The sequence below is a fragment of the Varroa jacobsoni genome, unplaced genomic scaffold, assembly GCF_002532875.2.
Source record: "Varroa jacobsoni isolate VJ856 unplaced genomic scaffold, vjacob_1.0 scaffold_1468, whole genome shotgun sequence".
In the NCBI taxonomy this organism is placed as follows: Eukaryota; Metazoa; Arthropoda; class Arachnida; order Mesostigmata; family Varroidae; genus Varroa; species Varroa jacobsoni.
This window is the reverse complement of record NW_019214370.1, coordinates 722418-742994: the sequence shown is the minus strand read 5'-3', so window position 1 is coordinate 742994 and position 20577 is coordinate 722418. Positions and strand designations below refer to the sequence as shown.

General features: G+C 39.8%; 1 protein-coding gene across 11 annotated transcripts; it reads right to left on the bottom strand.

Annotated features, from left to right (window-relative positions):
• Positions 1-879: 879 nt before the first annotated feature.
• On the bottom strand, positions 880-19694 carry LOC111270360 (tetraspanin-8). 11 transcript variants are annotated; one of them, XM_022850531.2, is made up of 9 exons: positions 19425-19691; positions 18692-18844; positions 13778-13887; positions 12170-12367; positions 11085-11165; positions 8345-8473; positions 5186-5323; positions 4813-4896; positions 2026-3866 (listed from the first exon to the last, which is right to left on the bottom strand). In XM_022850531.2, the coding sequence occupies exons 3-9, from the start codon at positions 13847-13849 to the stop codon at positions 3633-3635; spliced, it is 936 nt and encodes a 311-aa protein (XP_022706266.1). In that variant the 5' UTR covers positions 13850-13887; positions 18692-18844; positions 19425-19691; the 3' UTR covers positions 2026-3632. The 11 variants fall into 11 exon arrangements, with proteins under 11 accessions (XP_022706271.1, XP_022706266.1, XP_022706265.1 ...); XM_022850530.2 differs by having other exon boundaries at positions 19315-19440; XM_022850532.2 differs by lacking the exons at positions 18692-18844; positions 19425-19691 and adding exons at positions 15383-15762; positions 15980-16083.
• Positions 19695-20577: the final 883 nt, after the last annotated feature.

Below are 20577 nucleotides of genomic sequence, written 5' to 3'. Positions count from 1 at the left end.
GTCTGTGTATATCAGGGGCGGCAGAAACTTGGGAAAATACTGACTGAACCGACCGATGGGGTGAGGCAGAGAGGGCAGTTAACGTAGCTCGAGGGAGAATCGATCGGTGCGGGAGGAAGGGGGTACAACAACCGTTGCATCACAGCTGGCCACCAGACTGACCGTTACCAGAACGTCGCTTGTTTCTTGTTTGAATGCTGCTGCTACTGCTGCTGGTGCTGCTGCTACTGCTGCTGCTGGTGCTGCTGGTGCTGGTGCTGCTGCTGCTGCTGCTGCTGCTGGTGGTGATGAAAGCAGTTGCTCTTGGCTAGCGATGTCGCCAGTCAATACAGCTGGGGTCGCCCTAACAGTTGTTGTTCCGTCAGCGGGCGGCTATCGTGTAATCAGTTAAAGCCAAATGCTGGAAACGAATGCCGCTATTTTAGCGAATTCCTACTCTCCGTAATAACATTGCTAGTACCACGTGTGACGAAGTCGCTTGTGGTATACGATTGTGTGATGGTGGCAGTCATAAGCAGCTTTAGCAATAACGGCAAAGGGCGTGCCAAGGAGCAAAAATTTATCAAACATTTAATTGACGAAGCGATATCTGAATTTTAGTAGCGATAGGTCGGCAACAACAGCACTGCCGTTATCGCTAGTGCCTTTCGCAGCATCGGTAACGTTTACCAATAGAGTTACCACTTTTGTTATTACATATTTGTACGTATATAGATTTATAAACAAGTATATCATCGCCAAGTTATGTGCACACATAGAACCTAAAAGAGTAATATACGAATACAAACGATGTCGCGCTGATACATCCAATAATAGTTCATACTTTTTGCTGTCTCAATTTTTTTTTATTTTACGGTGCCGTATCCTGCGAGTAGCAAGTAGTAATTCGGAACAAATGGGGATCCTATTTGACACAGTTAACTAGTACATGCTGTCATATTGTTATTACTGATATTTTACAGGGAAAGGTAATTTCGGAAAAATCATCGATAACGGTAGCAGGAAGAAAAAATCGTATTCTATTGTTATCTTATTTGATGCTATCGAAGTTTTTAGCTGTAGACATTATTGTATAATGTACTGCACAAGTTGGAGGCATCCTGGTAAACAAGTTTTTCTGATAAAGAAAACATGTGTGTCTAGAAATGAAAGCCGAGCTGAGAATTTCTGATAAATAGTTAATCGCATCTATAGAAAGAGGAGTGTTTCAGAGTAGTGTTTACTAATTTTATTCAAATCTTTCGTTAACTGTAAACGCGTGTTTCTACTGGTAGTGATTGGTAAAAAATTAATTTTTTATTATACCTGGTTGTGGCCGCAGAAAACGAACGCTTCATCATCTTCTGTCTTTTGACGATCTTCATTATAATTTTAGATCCTCTGGTGATTGGGTATGGGAGAGCATCGGCCTGTTTCAATCTTCGCTTGAACAGACGCGCTTGTTTAGTGATCAGCCGTCTGATACAATACTAACACAGTTTCGGACGTTCAACAAAAACTGGCTGAAGTGGTTTCGTTCTCAGAACAGCTGAACATTTTTCATCTAGATTCGAGACAAATTCAGGAAATCTGTGTGATTGTTATTACTCCGTTTATCTGTAATGTGTGTTAATGATAGTCGAGTGGGGGACTACGTTAGCGTTAAAAAAATGCAGGGTTGTCAAGTGATAACTTATATTTCTGTGATGAGATCATTTTTACGGTTGGACAGTGACTTCTGCGATGCTCGCGTTGCATCACGACGTCAGCGACGTTGCGACCTCCCACTGCACGGTACTGCAGTTCTCTTTCAACTACGTAATTTGCGTTTATTCCTACTATCACTACGAACATTGAATACATAGACGTACTCTTGTATATAATTTCTGCCTTACACAGCGAACCTGGTGCGTCTTGTCGATCACCAATTCAGACAATGAAAGGAGTGGCTGCAAAATACTGCCGAACGCAGGACAAAAAGGGAATAGAGTACATATTAGTTGACAGCGTTTTGCTGTGCTAAATACGACAAGCAAGACGAAATACTTTTCCGATTACCGGCTAGACAATGACTATTTTATTTAGCGATAAATATGCGACAGATAAATGTATGAGAAAGATGTCGTCTGTTAAAAATGCAATCACGTAAACATCATGTGAGGTAAGTTCCTCCTACATTTTCCGATTTGATCAGTCACGCCTAACGATATGGAATACGCTAGCAATAGTTGCAAGAGATATTGTTTACGGAAACTTAAAATTCAGATCTCGTACAGACGCTTGCTACTCATAACAAAAAAAAGAAAAAAAAAAGCTAGATAACGCCAATAATAGGCCTTTGGGTATTGTGCAAGTGAACTTTTACAGTACTTTATATATATATATTGTCATAAAGGTTCACGAATTAGATTTTAGATCGAATACTAAGATATGCCATTGTAGTAATAATAGCACTAATTAAGAACAATAAATATTATGAGATGGGGCTCCCCACAAGATTACTATTGAGATATTTGTGCATGGCGAATTGTTAGATTTAACAGGTTGCCATGTATATTGCATGGGAACTGAGATATAAACATGCCCACTATCATAACTATCAACACGTTTCGACACACGGGGCCATAAGTATGTATATGGTGTCTGGAAATTGACTCTGCATATACAGTTAAACTGCGCTTGTACCTTACATTAGCAGGGTAAACTATACGATTTCAGTGTGTATTATCTACCTACTAGCTGGACGCTCTCAGCGACCTTCGATAAACAAGAAATTCCACCAAATTTTCAAATACAAAGACATTTCACATACACAATCTGCTTCATTTCCATATTTACTAACATTCACACTATCTTAACGTGGCGGTCGGCAAAGAGAGTTCCTCACCACGAACTTATTGGAATTGTTCATCGTAGATGTATTTGTGTAACTTACTTCGATTAAAAAACTAATTTTGACATTTCGTAAAGAGAAACTACTATTACGATGACGTTGTAGTATTGTTTCGGTCTTGAGTCTGTCCGAAAAAAGGACACTTGTCAAAATCGAATAGGCTTGCGCCGGAAGTTCAGCAAGTGCTGTTTAATATTTTCGTTCACTCCGATCAGTAAGTTACCGGAATCAAACAGCGCATCCTCTATAATGGCAACCAATGGAACTATGACATAGCGGCGCAACTATCTGCCGTCTACAGAACTTGGTACAAGTTGTTCCAGTTGTATTGAACCATGCGCTAGAGTCACGAGTATACAGATACGATGAATATGTCAAAAATCAACGTCTTCTGTCTTGCACCGCTTGTTACTATGTTATGTTATGTATGCTACTATGCATGACGCATGCACCCTGCGTGCGTAACTGTCCGCAGAAACCATATTCAATGCTCCAATACCAGCTATGTATGTTCGTTTGCAATTATGGCAGTAGTCGGGCGCTATCCTACGAATCAATATAGTGATAGACAGACATTGACAAGGGGATGACCTATATGTTATTATAGCTCGACACAACAATTTTACTTAATAGATAAATTTTGACTGAGTCAAAACAAGCGAAAATATCTTTCTAGTCCAACTTCATATCCTCTAAATTGACCACGGTAGATTTATAGGATCGAAGTTACACAGATCGAGTTGGGTTTACCAAACTCCACCTAGACATCCTCGGAAAAAATCGATTTTTGGTAAGGATCTGACGATTGAAGGTATTCTGATTGTGTCTGTTCGACAGGAACATGCTCGCGATGATCGGGTTGCGATGGTTGATATGTTTGGGTTACCGAAGCATATCCTGTTGGCTTCTGTTGTGAGTTGTTTTCCTTCATCTTTGGGGAAGTATTAGACATGGCACGATCAGCCAGGACCATCGACAGGACTAACAGACCTATCTGTGATACAATATCAAGAAAAATTTCTGTTCAGTATAGAGATACAAACATACATTATCTAAAAACGAACACGTTGTGGCATTAAGCGAAATCGGCTCTTCTGGAATAGGGACAAAAGTTTTATGAGAACTACCATACATTCGTGATGATCATGTTGGCTTGACAAAAATACGCTAGGCATGTCATAATTCATTACGCGACATGTCGTTAGTAAAGGTATCCCGAAGGTCGGTAAATAAAAACGTTGCCTATGGCTGGAAATATCTAGCACGATTCTTGGCAATAATTTGATTAAGTATTTAAACCAGTACCAGATGAGAGACTTTATAACAACTTATAGTCGATATGATTCGAAGCAGTCTTTGACGTCTAACGTTGTATATATATATATATACAACATTAGACGTCAAATGTTACAAAACAGCATTGCTTAATTAGTTCATTGAAATTATTATGAATTTATTTAGGCGTTACGTTGAGCGATGCCTTATATAAAACAAAGAGTGGCTGACTACGCCAGTGGTTGGTAATTTTTTTTATGATAACTGACAGCCAAACTTCAATCAATTTTAACTTCTAAAACATACTAAAAATATCTATTCTAAAACAACACTTAATTAATTAGTTCATGGAGACTATTATAAGTAAACTAATGTTTCGTTAAATTGTTCTGCTAGATTTTCGTATAATTACTTCCTTAGTTTACAGGCTATATGGAGCATATAGATAATGCAGCATCCAACGAGTTTTCGTAGCGAAAAACATATCATTCCCTTTCCCCATTTGATTTTCAGGACGCAGCCTGATTGGCCGCTGACGCATTTAGGTGAAGTATGAAATTATCTATTGATTTTCTCTTCTTAGTAAGTACTCTAAAGGTATTCCTATGTGAAGGTACTGGGTTGAAATAGTGATGCCATGTTTTGTATGTATTCGTTTCGCTTACCTCAAGCACAAGAGCAAGGACGCATAATAGGCCAAGAGCTAACCCGTGTCTGTACAGGAAATCCTGAAGGGTCTTCACGCAACTCTGCGATGTCACAAAAAGCAAACATTTTCGTTGGGTCATTTATTTCGTTATTGACGTTTCGTGTGCCCCGGCTGTGGCGTGTATCTCTAAGGCTATTCGTAGTATAAGTCTATTGACAGCGCTCTCCACCAAGTGTGTGCATTTTCTTTTAGGTTAATTTTTATATAGTTTTTTTTATCTTCTTTATTATCATTATAACGACTAAACTTTTATTGCTGCATACATATTATTATATATAGAGAAAGAAAGAGCCCTACCGCTGAATTGGAAAATATTTTGTTCAACTTACGACGTCATTGTACATTCCTTGGTTATAACTTTCGTCATAATCGTAATTGATGTAGTTTCGATTGTAACAACTTTGAGGTATAGAAATCTTTCGGCTGATGTAGTCGTCCACGCCCCTTGTGGATCCACAGCATTGCAACTACACATAACAAGATAGAAAGTAAACATTTTACCAGATTTATTAAATTAAAATTAAATAAATTATTTATAGAATCATTATTCGCACTGGTATTTTTATGGAACAAAATAATTAAAATTAAAGATAATATTATTTATATTATTATCATAATTACTAGAGTAGAAAAGATGAAATATGTTATTTCAAATAAATTTAAAAATTTCATGCTTGGAAAAAGCTTGTCATCAGGACGTGTGTACATTAGGTACAGGGTTATAATAACGCTAATTATTTAGCTGGCTAGCCCTTTGGAAAGCGTTTTCAAACCAAATGATGCTAATCATATAAATTGCGATCATAGGCTTTGTTGTTCGTTGGATTTGTTTTCTTGCTAGTCGTTTAGGGTGTCATGACTCACGAAAAGTACCGTATCCGGAAAATGGGCTAAGTCGATTCACTTTAAATGAGGACTTCTCCATCGACAGATGGCCAATGTATGTCTATGTTCGTTCGTTAGCGTGTTTATAATTGTACATTTTTCTATTAAAAGCATCTAGACATTCAGCCATTGATTATTTACAACGCATAGTAACAATAGTTTGCTATCAGCTGATAGACAGTGTCAGCAGTTGGCCGCCGATGATGATGCTGTCGTTTGCGTTAACGTATTCCACCGTGATGGAGCGCGTGTCGAATCGTATTCTACACTATATTATATTATTCGTAGCAGAAAAACAAACCGAAAGAAAAACGAATAGAAAAAAATATGCGATACTCAGACTAGTTGGCCGCTGTTACCACTACCGTTGTTGTATCGTCTACGTTCGATAGACAATTGCTGTTAGCCGAGCGTTGTTTTGTTACTAAGCGTTACAAGCATAACACGGACTTCGTCAATGCTGCGCTGTTCGGAATTATTCTAAGTACTTTTTACCGAACTGATCTATCATAATAGATGTTTATCCACCGTAAGACAGAAATGTTCATCTATATACTATTTACTCGGCAATTTTAGCCAGACAGAATCACGGAAGAAGAGTCATACTGCAATCAAACGGATATTTCTTTTTAACGTCTACGTGTCTTCATCGGCGTCCTGCGAAACGTAATAGAAGCTAGTTAATGACTGTACGAGTGGAAAACGCTGAAATATCATTTTTAGAAGTGCCAATAGCTACTAGCTTAATGTATGACCGAGCGAAAAAGCCTTCAGATCACAAAAAAAAAACAAGCCATTCTGCCACTGAAAATAACGATTGAATTACCAAGGCTTTTAGAGCAAGTGCTGCGTGTAATCAAATAGACGCTTTATTAGCCCCATACTTCCAAAGTTGGTTAACGATATAATAAACACTTAGTATATGTTAAGAGAATATCATCATCATCATAATTGCCACTGGAAATACATACGAGGAAAAAATAACTTTTGTGCCTAGGTAATAAGAATATGAAATAGACATATGTTCACATGCATGCAACAGCCACAGGTCAACGGAACGACCACAAATTGCAAAAAGCTTAATAACCATGTGTACAACGCTAAAAATATGGGTGGAAGTAACACTTTACGCTTGCTGCAGAACGCACAGAAAGCATTAAAAAGGACATAGAAAAAAAAACAAAAAAAAAGATTACAGATATGGCTATCTGTTACTTGTCACACCCTTATCGATCCATCGATCAGTTGCTGCGAGAATTTTTACAGAACGGAAGACAAATAGAGTACTGGTTGGAGGAATGAACGCAATTATGAGAAATAGCTTAGTTCTATAAACCAGATCAGGCACTTTCTCGGTATAGTTAGATAGTATGAAAGCTGTGGTCTATCAATGGATGTTTATCGTGGTACCACGACCAAACTTCTTTCTCGACGATCTTAATGGAAATAGTAAGCGCAACTTGAAATTAGCTCTGTTGTGTATTGTAAGTGTGAAACAAGTACCTAAAGTGTTACAGAGTAAGATTTGGCAATTTAGGGAAGAGGAGCCGGTCAGTTCGCTCAGCATGGCGCACTCACGAATGAGTTGAATTTTCTTAGTTTTGTTCGAAAGACATCTATTTTTGCAAATAATATCGAATCAATTCTTACGATAGTTTTGATAATAGAAAAAAAATAAATAAAATAACTGGTTTTACGCAGATCTCCTGTAGTTGATGTTAAGGTAAATGGATAACCTTTTCTCCACCGATGCATCACGTCATCGTAACTAGAATTAGATCAATGCCACTCATCTAAACAAGTTAGGCAATATAAAACCCTAACTATGTAAGATATATCAAATATATAATAGAATATAACACAAAATTTTCAAAAGCATTAGTTTGCATTTACTTAATTTGCCCGAACATTATTCCGTTTTGGGATAGGTACGTCCTCATTGGATAAGTTGGCTATTTCACAGCCTTCCAAGAAACATATTGTTGGAAATAGTATCACTTAACAATTAGGACTGAATTATATCATCAGGTATAGGAACACTAAATGAGACGGAGTCAACTGGAACGTACACGCAAAAATGTACTAGTATACTGAGTTGTAGAATTTACTAGAGAACGTCTGAGCGACGTAGCATATGTCACACGGCGCACGTTGATTGTGTGTAGCCATTGAAGGGCATAAGTGGGTAAACTAGAAAAAGCCTATCTAGCAGTATTTATTTACTGAAAGAGCAGGCCGGTCCGTGCGTACATCTGTGCAGATATACGCTGATAACTGCCTTGTATCGATCTTTTGTTGCACCATGTGCAGGTTACAAAAACCGCGATAGAATAAGCTCTCATCAAAAGAGCAGTTCACGGTTTCGTTCGTCTCTGTATTGTGAGGACGGAAATGGTAGTTCCCAAAATTTGTGACTGTGCTAGCTTTAATGTAGTGCATAAGTACTCCATATGCCAATCAAGATTCCAGCTTATGGGAAGTAACTTGTTCTTCTGCCGAAATCACCTTCGAAAATCACCAGTAAAAACACTTGAATGAACCTCTTTTCAAATCATTAAAGTTATGCTCTGCTTGGATTCGTGAAAATGACAATAGATACAAACCGTATACTCGACAAAGCTTAGCTCATTCCTGTTGAAACTCCAGTCTTCGTCGCCTGATATGTATTCAATCCTGCCATCTCCATACTGCTGAATCACGCGGTCGATCAGACTCTGTAGTCTTTTCTCCAGCTGGCAAACGTGTACGAGAAACAAAATCCATAAGCGTGATCACGATACTATATATATGTATATGTATATATTATATATAAGGAAATATATGTAAATTAATTTCTGCAATGGAAAAACACGTGTGGCTTTTGGAAGCTGAATTTTTCGGAAATTTTTAGTATGAAAATAGATGGACTAGGAACTGATTTTCAGGACAGGGTAGTTTTAGAATAGAACGCTTCCAAATATTCTTAATTAATCAATCTGAACAGAGAGAGAGATTTTAAGCGGTCTGTTAGCATCAATTCCTTTCAACTAGACCGTACTGCGATCATGGTAAGATCGTTTTCTTCTTCGAACTCTAAAATAACGTTATTAATGATATCGTGGTGAACAAATATAAAACGCTCCATATTGGGAATTGTGGATTCCATGGGAGTAAGAAGATCTAAAGTTATTCTCAAAGAAATCGTCGGACAGAAGAAGAATCTTTCTACTAGATGCGATCATACATTTCATTGACACTACAATGTATGTTCATATTTGAATGTAACATCCCTCCAGTTCCCTACAGGTGGGATCACCTCTGTAATAAGAACGATAACGAACTTAATTATTTGTACTTTATTTTTACTATTATCATTAGTGTTATCCGCAACCATTACACCGTGGTGATTAGATGGTTTGATAACTGTGTTGAAAAGCTAACAGGTCTATCGAAATTACAGATATAATGAACAAGGTTAAATCCTCCGCAAGGAAAATGGGGACCGCACTGGTTAGGTTGTATTTCGTGGCCTAAAAAGGCCGCCTGCACAAAATGCTAAACCAGACGATTATACCGGGCGTTACTTAGCTGTAGCACTTCGATTGTTGCCACACAGGTTTACGCACTCCGGAAACGTGTCGACGCCTATCTCGACAGCAGTACTATAAAAGCAACAATCCCCATAAGAGTGTATATTCGGAAGCGTATGCTTTCTGACAGAATCGACGACGGAAATAGCAATGCGTCAAGTTATTTGGTTCCTAATGACGTGTTAATCTTTTAAGGGGCACATATAACTATCTCATACGCACAGGTCATGAAAGACGATAGGTGAAGTTTCTCAAGCATTGGCAAGTCCTGCTGCGAACTGGCATTCTGAATGTGTTCTTGACGTCACGATCAGGCTATCAATATATGTCTGTTCATCAATTTACAATTTGCTGTCTATTTACAATTGGTATTTATATTCGTTAACGTTGAGCTCTATTGGCCTTGACCGCCTTTTATTTAAATGCATCTGCATTCATTACCAATACTCACAATCACTACGAATCACGTAGAAGCTACATAAATAGGGTGATCAAAAAGGTTTAAGGTTAACATGTTTTTTATATATTTCTAAATTATATTATTACCCTCCACTTTGATCGACGTCCCTTTACCATTTCTCTGGTAACAGGTAAATAAAGTGATTTTTGAATCCCTCCGTTGACGCTAAATGAACACCATTAAAGGGCCTTTGCAGGGACCGACACAGATGATAGTGGTCTGATGGTGCAAGATCCAGACTATAAGACTAATGCATTAAACTTCCCCATTCAAGTTCTCCTAACTTTTTCGTTGGGTGGTTAACTAAAATGACTTTTTCATAGAAGGAAACGACGTTGTCAATGGTTTATATGTTGTTGGCAGTAGCAAAACGAGTCGATTGTTTTGTTAGCAGACAGCAGCTCTTAATACACAATTTTTTTCTAAATCTGACGCCAGCCCGGACTTTTCCACTGGTCATGGGTCACTTTCTATTACCCGTGCTTAATCGTTTTAAAAATCATTTGATTTCTTTGCCTTTTTGTAGATTTTCATACATGGAAACGCGATCGAGTAAATTCGTGCCCGTCGATTCGTGTGGCACTCAAACATTGAGCTTTTTTCGTAGCCAGCTTTCTTCAAGTGGTTTGAAACCGTCTTGTGGCCGATGCTTACCTCCTTGACGATATCATGGCTACTCATGTGTCGGTATTGCGAACTTTCGCAATAATTTCAACAATGTTTTTTCGTAATTGATCGACCACTACGAAGAGCATCTTTCACACCGAACGAAAGCGAGAGAACCGTCTTTGGGTCGTTGCTTTCAATAACACGTTTTGGCCATAAATGGGTAATTCTTTATAGGCTTGGACAGCACGTGTGCTCTTATCGTAATCAACCTGTAAAGCATAGCTCATTTTTTCAGACGTTGTACTTACTTTTAAGACGAATAGAGGCGTTCCAATCGTTCTAGCACATTAACTAGTGTCAAATCTTAGCTTCCAAATGATATTAACGGCGACCCCATGTTACTTGAGATATGTAATTTTACGGTCATCTAGCTAACAAAAAACCGTCAATACTTCCCCGACAATATATATATATATATATATATATATATATATATAAAAATCAAATTATTTACCACACTTTAGTTAACCGGATGTATCAGCTAGTGCCGATACGAAATAGCCATGCTACCCAAGCTATGGAAGCTAATTAGAAAAAGACAAAACTTTTTGATATAATTCGTAGGGCAACAATTTCATAATGTAAATGCGTTTGTATATTATGCAACATAATCTATTGTAGTAAAAATTGATAGCTTATACATACCGTAGTGCCCCGCTTGTAATACCAGGTTAGAATGCAGCAGGCAATCTCGAGGATCATGTGGCATACGAGGAAGAAAGAGAACTAGAATGAAGATAAATTTTTTTTCAAATAATACATGTTAGTCTGCTTATTGGTCGATTATGATTGAAAATAACAATTTTCTATTCGATAACAGCCCTCCTATTTGTCCTTTCTCGTCTATTTGTACTCGACAGTCAACCGGATTACGAACTGTCTTTTAAACCTCATAATTTTATGAATTTACATCGGTGGGAATGGACCGTCTCAAGACTGACTTGGGAATGATTTTTGCGCGTGCAGGCTTGCCTTGCCTTGTCTAGAAAACACAGCGGTGAGGACAACAGATATGCGAATATTGGTCAAAACGGTTGTAAAAAAACAATACGATTTTTCATCATTGACTCGAATGAAGATCAGAAGATCGAACAACTACCCTGACAATGGGTAAGAGAATGTGAAATAGTGTCAAATTGTGTCGGAATATGCGATCTTCTTTTTAAGCTCCGCACAGCAAAAACATACGTTGTTTGGTCTTCGAAAAAAAATTCGTATAATTTTGCCATGCAATTGTCGGTGATATTGTATACGGTTGGCTTCAAAATAGCCGAAAGGTCATCCATGTTCCCAGATTACTCATTGGTTTAATTTGTCGAACGGTCCAGTATTTAAACGAAATTTGATCAATTAAAGTGGGTCCTTATCGAGCAATTATCGATAAGTTACATTGGAAAAAATAGCAAGGATGTATGTTAGCGTACTGCAAAATACACGCTGTGTGGGTAGGTCAAGACTAGACGCAAAAATCGCGGTATATAACTGAATGAGCATTAAGCCTATGCGTATTTGCACGTTAAAAGCACGCGGCTATCGTACACAGTTGATTTATCAATAGCGACAGCCAATGATCATAATAACGGTGAATATAAGAACTTGAAAAGCCTATCTGACAAACTTAGACTTTTTAGTTTAACAGTTTATGTAAAACGGATCTATCTCATGAAGCGTTTGTAGTATCAGTGTATTTGTACAGTACTCGTAAGCCGTAATAAAATAAAGATGCTTACAATTAACAGCAGAGGTCGGCTGCGGGCGTTCACACCGAGGCAGCCGATAATTCCCAAAACGATAACAAGAACACCAATCACTACGACGAGGATCGATGCGCTTTGGAGAGGTCCGAAGTGCCGCAGAGTTTGAAGGCCACTCATGCGCGAGTCCGTGAGTAGCAACGACCCCATAATAACAGCTGCCAATCCGACTGACTGAAAGCGAATGTGCTCGTTTGAGTCATGACAGCACGCAACCGAACAAAAACCTGATTTCACTGCTACCCGCTGACTGACACTCAAGGAACTGAAAAATTTGCCATTTTCGGATATAGAGAGGTAGATTTGCTTTAAACGACTATACTATGACTACCGCTATCAATGACAGAATTAACATCAGGAATAGTTCGTTTCATGAGTGGAATTTCGTTCATATCTCCATGGTTTTCCGCAGTGTTGCACCGTATCTTGTGAAACGCTTGCCGAATTGGTGACCTGCAAGGACCGGCTATTTTCCTATGCGATACCTAAATTGTACCGCACACACAGGCGCAGACGGAAGCATCGTTGAAATCCTGCCGCTTATCGAAGGAAATTAAATAACTGGCAGAGGGTTTTGCTTTAAATGTACATAACGCATACGATTCATAACAGAACCTTTTAAGTATGAGCAATGACACCGTATAATAATTCGCAATTTAATTCTCTGTATGTAATCTTGTCTTGAGCGTTAAGAGACATTTCTGTTATCGTATACCGTGTAGAATGCGAATTAGAAGATTTTTTCCACGTGAGTCATTCCAGACAACGTTCACTGCCAAATAGAGGCGTGTTCTTCCTAGAACAGCGCGGCACGGATCTGATCTCCATGACAGCATTTAACGTAAATCAGAGCGTTTGACTGCCCGTCTACATCTCAAAGTAAGGTCTTACTCAGCACTTCCATTAGACCTACATTAGCTATCAAATACAGAGGGTTAAGCAACCACATAATTATATCGCAATCTGTTTAAAAAAAATATTATGAAAATTAAAAGCGTTTTTTCGTGGCTGGTTGTACCCTTTGTACTTCGCTTCAGCACTTCCTTCCTTCTAGCTGTTTCTAATTATGCTAAAAGCGATCATTTAGTTACGTGGGGCAGATTTCGAAATTGTCTACAATTATATTGGCCAAAATTTACCTCGTAAGTATCGCGTCTGTATCTGCTCATGTACAGACATTATGAAATTTTGAAAACTTCTCCACACCGTATTTAGTATACTATTACTACTCAAAGGGAAAACGGCTTTGCATTGAGCTCGTCATTTTTCTAAACGTATTGCGACTGTTTCATGCGATAATTCCTATTAGCTTCCGTAACGCTTTTTAGCTACCGCGGAACGTACGAAAAAGCGTCTCAGTGGTTCAAGTTGTAGAGTATTTGTGGGTTTAAACCATAGCTATTTAAATGATTATATTATTATGGCTTGGCTTGACAAAGGACTATGGCAGCATAATCACCCTCTCGAAAGCTTGTGTTACAATGAAGCATTTAGGTATGTTGGTTATCACTTTTTTGGAAAAAGTTTGCCTTTGAAATGCCTGATTAAAATTAAATATCAATAAAGAATTGGACTATTACTCACCCATAATACCGCTGTAAGTACCATATGTGAAATTTCGAGTACTCCATTGGAGCGCGCTAGAGCAGGCGACATTGTCAAAGCAGATCGCGGATGATGATTTTCTGTGTTTTCTGAAAAAAAAAACACGTTTTTATATAATTATTAATCCACACAATAACCGAAGACAGCAATTTTTTCGCTTCGTTTATCAACGGATCATCCGCCTGAAAAGCTGCAAGGTCTGTCTTAACATGTGGACGGGGCCGGTTGCTGGTTTTTAGGTTATTTTTGGGCTATCTCTTATTGTATAAGTAACATCACGTTAGATGCTGTGCAGATAAGGCCGACGATACGTTACTAATTTGGAAAGCTGGGAACTAACGACCATTATGGCACAACGACGTTAAGTTATTTTTCAACGGACAGATACATCGGTAGGAAATGCTTTATTTTTAAATTTGTCCAGAATTTGTGTAAAAAATTTAATTACGTATTTTATGCCTCTGATTTTATGCTAAATACTGTGCGCTTAATCGAATCGTCGACATCACTACAATAGTACCTGTGTCGTTCGGTACGTTAGTTTTAGTTAGTCCTTTTTTTTCTGCGAACAGTCGCCCCGACTACACAGCAACTTATCGGCTAGAGCTGCCTGCTGGAAGAACGTTCTTACGTTTCATCAAAGCAGGCACAAGTTCTGTTCTTCAAAGAAGTAGCGCCTACCATAACATATACACTTTAGGCTTACTCTTTAAACCCTATCAGATAGCTAAAGTGTTCAAAAAGACCTGAACTGATTTCAATGTACAGTTCTCCGTGTCAACAATATGACCCATATAATCGTTTTTGATCATTTAATTATATCCTCACTGTATAAAAACTTCCACCCCAAAGGGGCTCTTTCTTGATAGAGGCTGATCAATGCTAGTTAGAGTTATTTATTCTGCAAGATTCTCGTCAAACTCGCGGTTAGTGCGGTGTTATTTATGACGCAATATATACTGTGTGGGATTTTCTTCAAAGTTAGCACTCAGCTTTTCCGGCAAACTCAACAAAAATTTCTGGATCGAAGATTTCGCTGTGGTACACACACAAACCTATACTCAATATGCACCAAGCCAAGTTCTTTGTCTCTTTGCACCTGATATGTATTATCAAGAGCTATCGTTTTGACGATTCTCGTTGACAATTGTGCAGTAACACTTATCTATCGATCCGTACGTAGAACTCGTTCGTCGACTGATGATACGCGCACATATACACATACGAATACGCACAGTCATTTGCTGATGCACGAAACAATTTGACGCGACCTCGATATTTTTCTCGCGATGACGTTTTCCTCCAGGCCTTCAGAGCGTCCCCCTGTTAAACGCCGTTCGGGTGGATTCCTTCTATCGTATTTTCCCTCCTGCCGGCGCTGTTGCCTTTGCTTTTCATAGTAGAATTTTCATCGAACGGTCCTCTTCTTTCGTCTTTGGGAAATCCGGTGTCGGAAGAATCGTCAAAACCATGCGCATCGTCGCTATTTCGGTTATCGCAGCTATCGACGTTATTACGTCCTCTGCCTGTTGTACAAGAATTGCTATAGCCGTTTTGCCCTCGACGACTGTCGGCCCCCCTCACCTTCATAGGCGTCTCCAATGGCAGCCTGCACTATAACATTCCTGCAAACGGCCTCCTTTATATGCTCCCTGCCCTGCGCTCTGCTGTCCTACAAGCTCATACTCAGTCTTAGACTGCTTCCTCTGTCCGCCTTGAGCGGCGGCCCTAGCGACTGACCACGGATCAGCAACGGTGACTGTGGGTCCTTCGTTGACGCCTCAAACCAGTACAGTAAACTTAACGATGATCTCCAAAATGATGCGGCAGCCCCACTCCACGTAGCGTCGCTTGCCAATTTGTTGACCTCTCCTACTACGACAGTAGCAGCTGCGGCTGTTACTGCCGTCGCCATTCAGCCCTAAAGGCAGCCTCTTGTTCGCGGTACTGACTTTAGCTCGCACCTGCATTGACGTTATTTGATTGTCATTAACTTTAGTGATCGTTTTCGTAAGAGCGAGTGTACTGGTTAACACAGAGTATGAACCGCTGTGATAATGGGCGTAGGTATGTTAGCAATGAGGATATTAGAGAGTGAGAGTGAGTCAGAGAGAGAGAGAGAGAGAGAGAGAGAGAGAGAGAGTACGCAGCACTGATGATTGATGGCTTGCGTTTTACTACCTTTTGTTGATCCCCTAAGCCAGGGAAGCCTTTTCCTTTCTCTTTTACGGCTTTTGTGTCCGGCTCTGCTGCAGCTCGCGGTACTTCTACAAGTCCAATTTAATGCTCTAGCTGTACTTTCATTTCGTTCAGTCATCGGCCGTTCCTCGATCTGTTCCGAAGCCAATGTCTATTGAATTGTGTCCTAGCGAAAGGCCTACGAGCGCCTCTATCCCTCCGTTTGTTGTTGTGCAGAGGCTATACGACCGGCGCATGGCTGCGTTCGTGTTCCGCTATTTCTATCCGCTCCGTCTGCATATAGTGCAGGCAAAACGATATAAAGCATGCATATATCTACATGCAGAGCGTGAGAGAGAGCAATAGATGGCGAAAACGCGCTCGCAGCAAAGCTGACTCAATCAGGCTGACAACGGACCACTCTTTTCTCCCATCAGTTACGCTTTTTTGCTCTCCTCCGTACCACGCATCGACGAAGGCTCCTGCAGCTGCTTCTGCTGATATCGAGACACCGCTTTAGTCACGGCGGCTCACACTGCTGTAGTTGTTGCGACGGTCGTGGTGTTTCGTGGTCAGTCAATAAGTCAGTGGGTGACGCTTCTGTTCTGCTTTGGCCACTGCGCTGTCGCTCCTGGTTGGCGGCCGACTAAAGTCACAGTAGCATCAACAACAGCGGCGGCGGCGGCGGCGGCGGCGGCAACAACTATAATCGTAGTACCTGTCGCAAATGACTGGGCAGGGATAATCGGCAATAGGCACCTATCGTCTAGCGGTGACCGACCCAGCATCAACGCGCCTGTACTATTCGAAATTAATCTTGGCATCGGCGCTCGAGCGGCGGAACCGGCAAGAGCTTGCTGATGCGATAGTCAATACAATGAAATACGTAGATCAGTGAGACGCAGAGGGGAGCACTGACAGTTTAAACGCACGGTAATCTTTGACGGTAAGCGTATGCCATACGTTGAAGTGATAGTTAAATCAGAACACAGAGCTGCCATACCTCGTCTCAGGTGAAGGCAACTATTTGGTTAGCGCTATACTTCGGGGTCGACATCGAAACGGAAACAGGCGATTTTCGAAGCCTTCATCAGCCCAGCTATTACTAGCGGTGGTAATACATTCGTACTGATTGCTTCAGTAGCCGGCAGGCGGATACTAGTGACGCCAAGGGGGAGCGTTACGGAAACGCATGAACTAGTCTCTGTTTCGTGTAGCTTGTTGAGATGTACTGGGAATGATGCGCGACTGAGACGAAACATTAAACTGACCAAAGAGATATGATAAAATTTTCTGGAGATTTAAGATGTAGTCGCAGGTAGTAAAGGCCGACTATAATAGGCGTTCTTATTTAACGAAGATCGTTGAATGTACGTCGTCCGCACACACAGGATCTATCCAACGGTAATTTTGCATCTGAATAATAGTCATCAGATAGCGAGTGCGATAGCAGCGTAAAAATAGACGCACCCAGTAATAATTTTATAGTAATAAGCACCTACAGTAGAAGTGGTAATAGTAAGTTTGGTAAAAACACACCAAGCGTATCCGTATATCAGCAGCTACGATTCACCTTATTGCAAAGATGAAATGATGTACTCCATCAACGACAACGTTTGAGCGTAGGCACCACGCTAAAATTTAATAAAAACGATAAATGCAATGCGCTTATACAGTTTCACATGGAAAAATTAGGCCGAGCATGGTTAACAATATGTTTTTGTTTATGCTGATTTTGGCTTTACTCTAATAGAAATAGCCGTGCACGCTTATGGAATGACATTGCTATATAATGACTGAAACAAACGCCCCTATCGGGAGAGCTTAATATCTTTTATCTAATCAATGAGACATCCTGGACAGTTTCTATAAATTTGAACACAAGGCCGATTTTCGTCAGGTATGTCGTTGGTCTTATACTGCTTTTTTAAAAATCTGAGACTACATAGAACGTACATAGCAATTATTTAACCGAGTTTCGAGGTGTAAACACACGTAGAAAATTAGCTGACATCAGGGCCTTCGATCCTAATCTGTCCAATGACGAAAACTGTCCGGAAAGATACTTTTCGAGACAGCGCCGAAAGAATTCTACGGTGGATAGCAACTGGACGTCAAGTCGACGGCTCAGCTTGTACAAACATATTTACACGGCATGCGTTCAGAAAGCACAATTATTGTTCCTTCCAACAGAAAAAAAGGCACGCTATTATAAATATATAATTTCAGTGAAATATTCATTAATATGTAATCAAAACAAAGCAGTGCTCTACGCATTCTCTATAGATACTGTTGCTTTCAAAATAGTGGCTTCTATATATAGGTTCTCTATATTAAATGCATGAAGATGATCAATTTTATTATGGGTGGGTAAACAGTTGCTACTAGAGAATGCGTTCACGTGTGAAAAATGATAATCTGCTCGGTAAGGTAAATCAGATATATATATTGGCTTCCTGCTCTGACTTGTGGCCCTAGTGTGATCAGGGATTCCAGCCTCAACAAGTTTACCACCTCAATTTCTTCCCGGTTTGTCTCTAATCGATTTAAGTTTTATTATTATTTAGTTATTCAAGTGAGTTATGATAGAACTTAGCGTCTGCTTCGTCTGTCACGATGCTGCCACGCCTCCACGAACAACTAAAGGAATGTTTGACAATAGTTTGTATTTTGGTAAGCTCCTCTATCGTTGTGGTGTCTGTGTAAAGTTCGTACCTGTTCTCGTTTTTACTGTAGCTAGATCTGTGGCTTAAATTTCGTATACAGCATAATAGCGGCTGGCAGCGCACTGGGTCATTGGAGCAATGCTGGCGGAACGTAGAATGCAAAACGTTCTATTGAACTTCAGTAGTGGTGGACGGTCGCCATCTTCGCGTGTCGAGAAAAACATTTTTCATTTACTATTACATAATGATTTTTGAGTGGCTTAATTACCACAGTCGCCACAGGCTTCAACTGCTCGTTCAACACAGGCGGGTGGTCGATATAATCCGATCTTATCGGCTAGGGACATTGATATCGTTCGCCTTATACTAGAGGGCTCGTATAAGTAGTACTTTGATACGGCAAGCACCGCTCCTAATCCAATGTCCGTATTCACTCATAAGATAAAATAGTATACATATTCGGCTAGCTTGAAACGTCTTAGATCACTGAACCCTATAGATACTATATTTTTCTTTAACACTAAAATAACTAGTAATAATGTGAGGGAATATGAATGTTTTGATAAGATAGGGCTTTTAGCGATATTTGAATTGACGTAGCTATGATGTCTGTCACTCTGGTTCGAGGTAGACCAAAATAAGATGCCATTTGAGAACTCAAAACAGACTTACCTGCGATTAGATTATTGGATGAAGTAAAAGCTTGCCGTCCGCTATGGAGGATTTTTCAACAAACATGCAACACAGGTCTAGTATTGATTGTTTCTTACTATGAAACCTACCTTTGTTTACTGCACTACGCATGCACGAGCTTTTACCGTAGCAGTAACCTTGTTGGAATTAACACATCGAAGTTTTCTCGATACGGCGAAACTTGGCCGTAGGCGTGCGTTTCAACGAAGTATATTGTGTTAACGAGGATCGGTGCGATAGTCCGTTGTAGACTAATCCAGGTAACGAAAGCATTCGTAAACTCAACAATAGTGTATTGTAAACTGTCTGATAGAACCTGCAGAACTTTCGCCGTCGTTTATACGAAAGACCACGAAGCGCCAGCGGGCCCTACAAATAGCGACCGTTCTTATCTTAGTATCGAATAGCTATCGTGGTAGTAATGTATGTACCTTCCTGGCAATTTCCTTACAATCTCTATCCAGTGGTAATCAGTTCCTGTAGAAGGACTAGACTGCCGCTGCAACTAAACACTCTCTGCAATGTAAAGCACAGAAAATAATAGTAGTAAGATATTAGCGTGCCACACTAAGACACTAAAATTGCTATTCATTTGACAGTATAGAGGTAGCGTATGAGAATACACCGAGGGCAGTCATTAGGACAAAAATAAGCTACCCATTTGAACTCCTCGATTAGTCTATCAAATGAAAGTAAAAAGATACCAAATGTTACTTTACTTCTCTTTGTATTACGACTAGTAAGAACCTCTAGACCAACCAATCCGTAAAACAATAGTTATTATTATCATTTCACTTCTATTACGTCGCTATTTCAAATACTGGAAAGACGTCAAACATTTCAAGAATATCAAATCGCGTGCAACTGCAAAATGTATACGTGCCAAATGTACTGGCACCTCATAATAGAGCATATATTTATACTGTTCGGATCAAGATGGCCTGCTTAGGACAACTTTTCTCTGCTCTTCAATAATAAAAATAACGATTGAAATGTAGTAAATGATAATAGCTCTTTGCAAGCGCGCAAAGTCAACAGAGATACACTGGCTGGCTATCTATGGCGACGTTGTCCCGCCTCGCCGTTTGAAAACAACGCTCGGAGAGAGGGAAACGAGCGAGATATTGGGCTCAACTGGCGGCAAAGCGTAACCGCACAATTCAAATACTAACATTTATTCCGCTACGATGATATGCTCACCCACTAATGGTAATAATGATTTATTACGAGTGCTTGTTGTTC

Coding starts and splice junctions, on each gene's coding strand:
- LOC111270360 (XM_022850527.2), bottom strand. CDS start 16,115: ATGACTGAACGAAATGAAAGTACAGCTAGAGCATTAAATTGGACTTGT. Junction 11,166..12,169: donor GCCGACCTCTGCTGTTAATT/GTAAGCATCTTT, acceptor TCTTCATTCTAG/TTCTCTTTCTTCCTCGTATG. Junction 3,867..4,812: donor TCCTTGCTCTTGTGCTTGAG/GTAAGCGAAACG, acceptor ATTGTATCACAG/ATAGGTCTGTTAGTCCTGTC.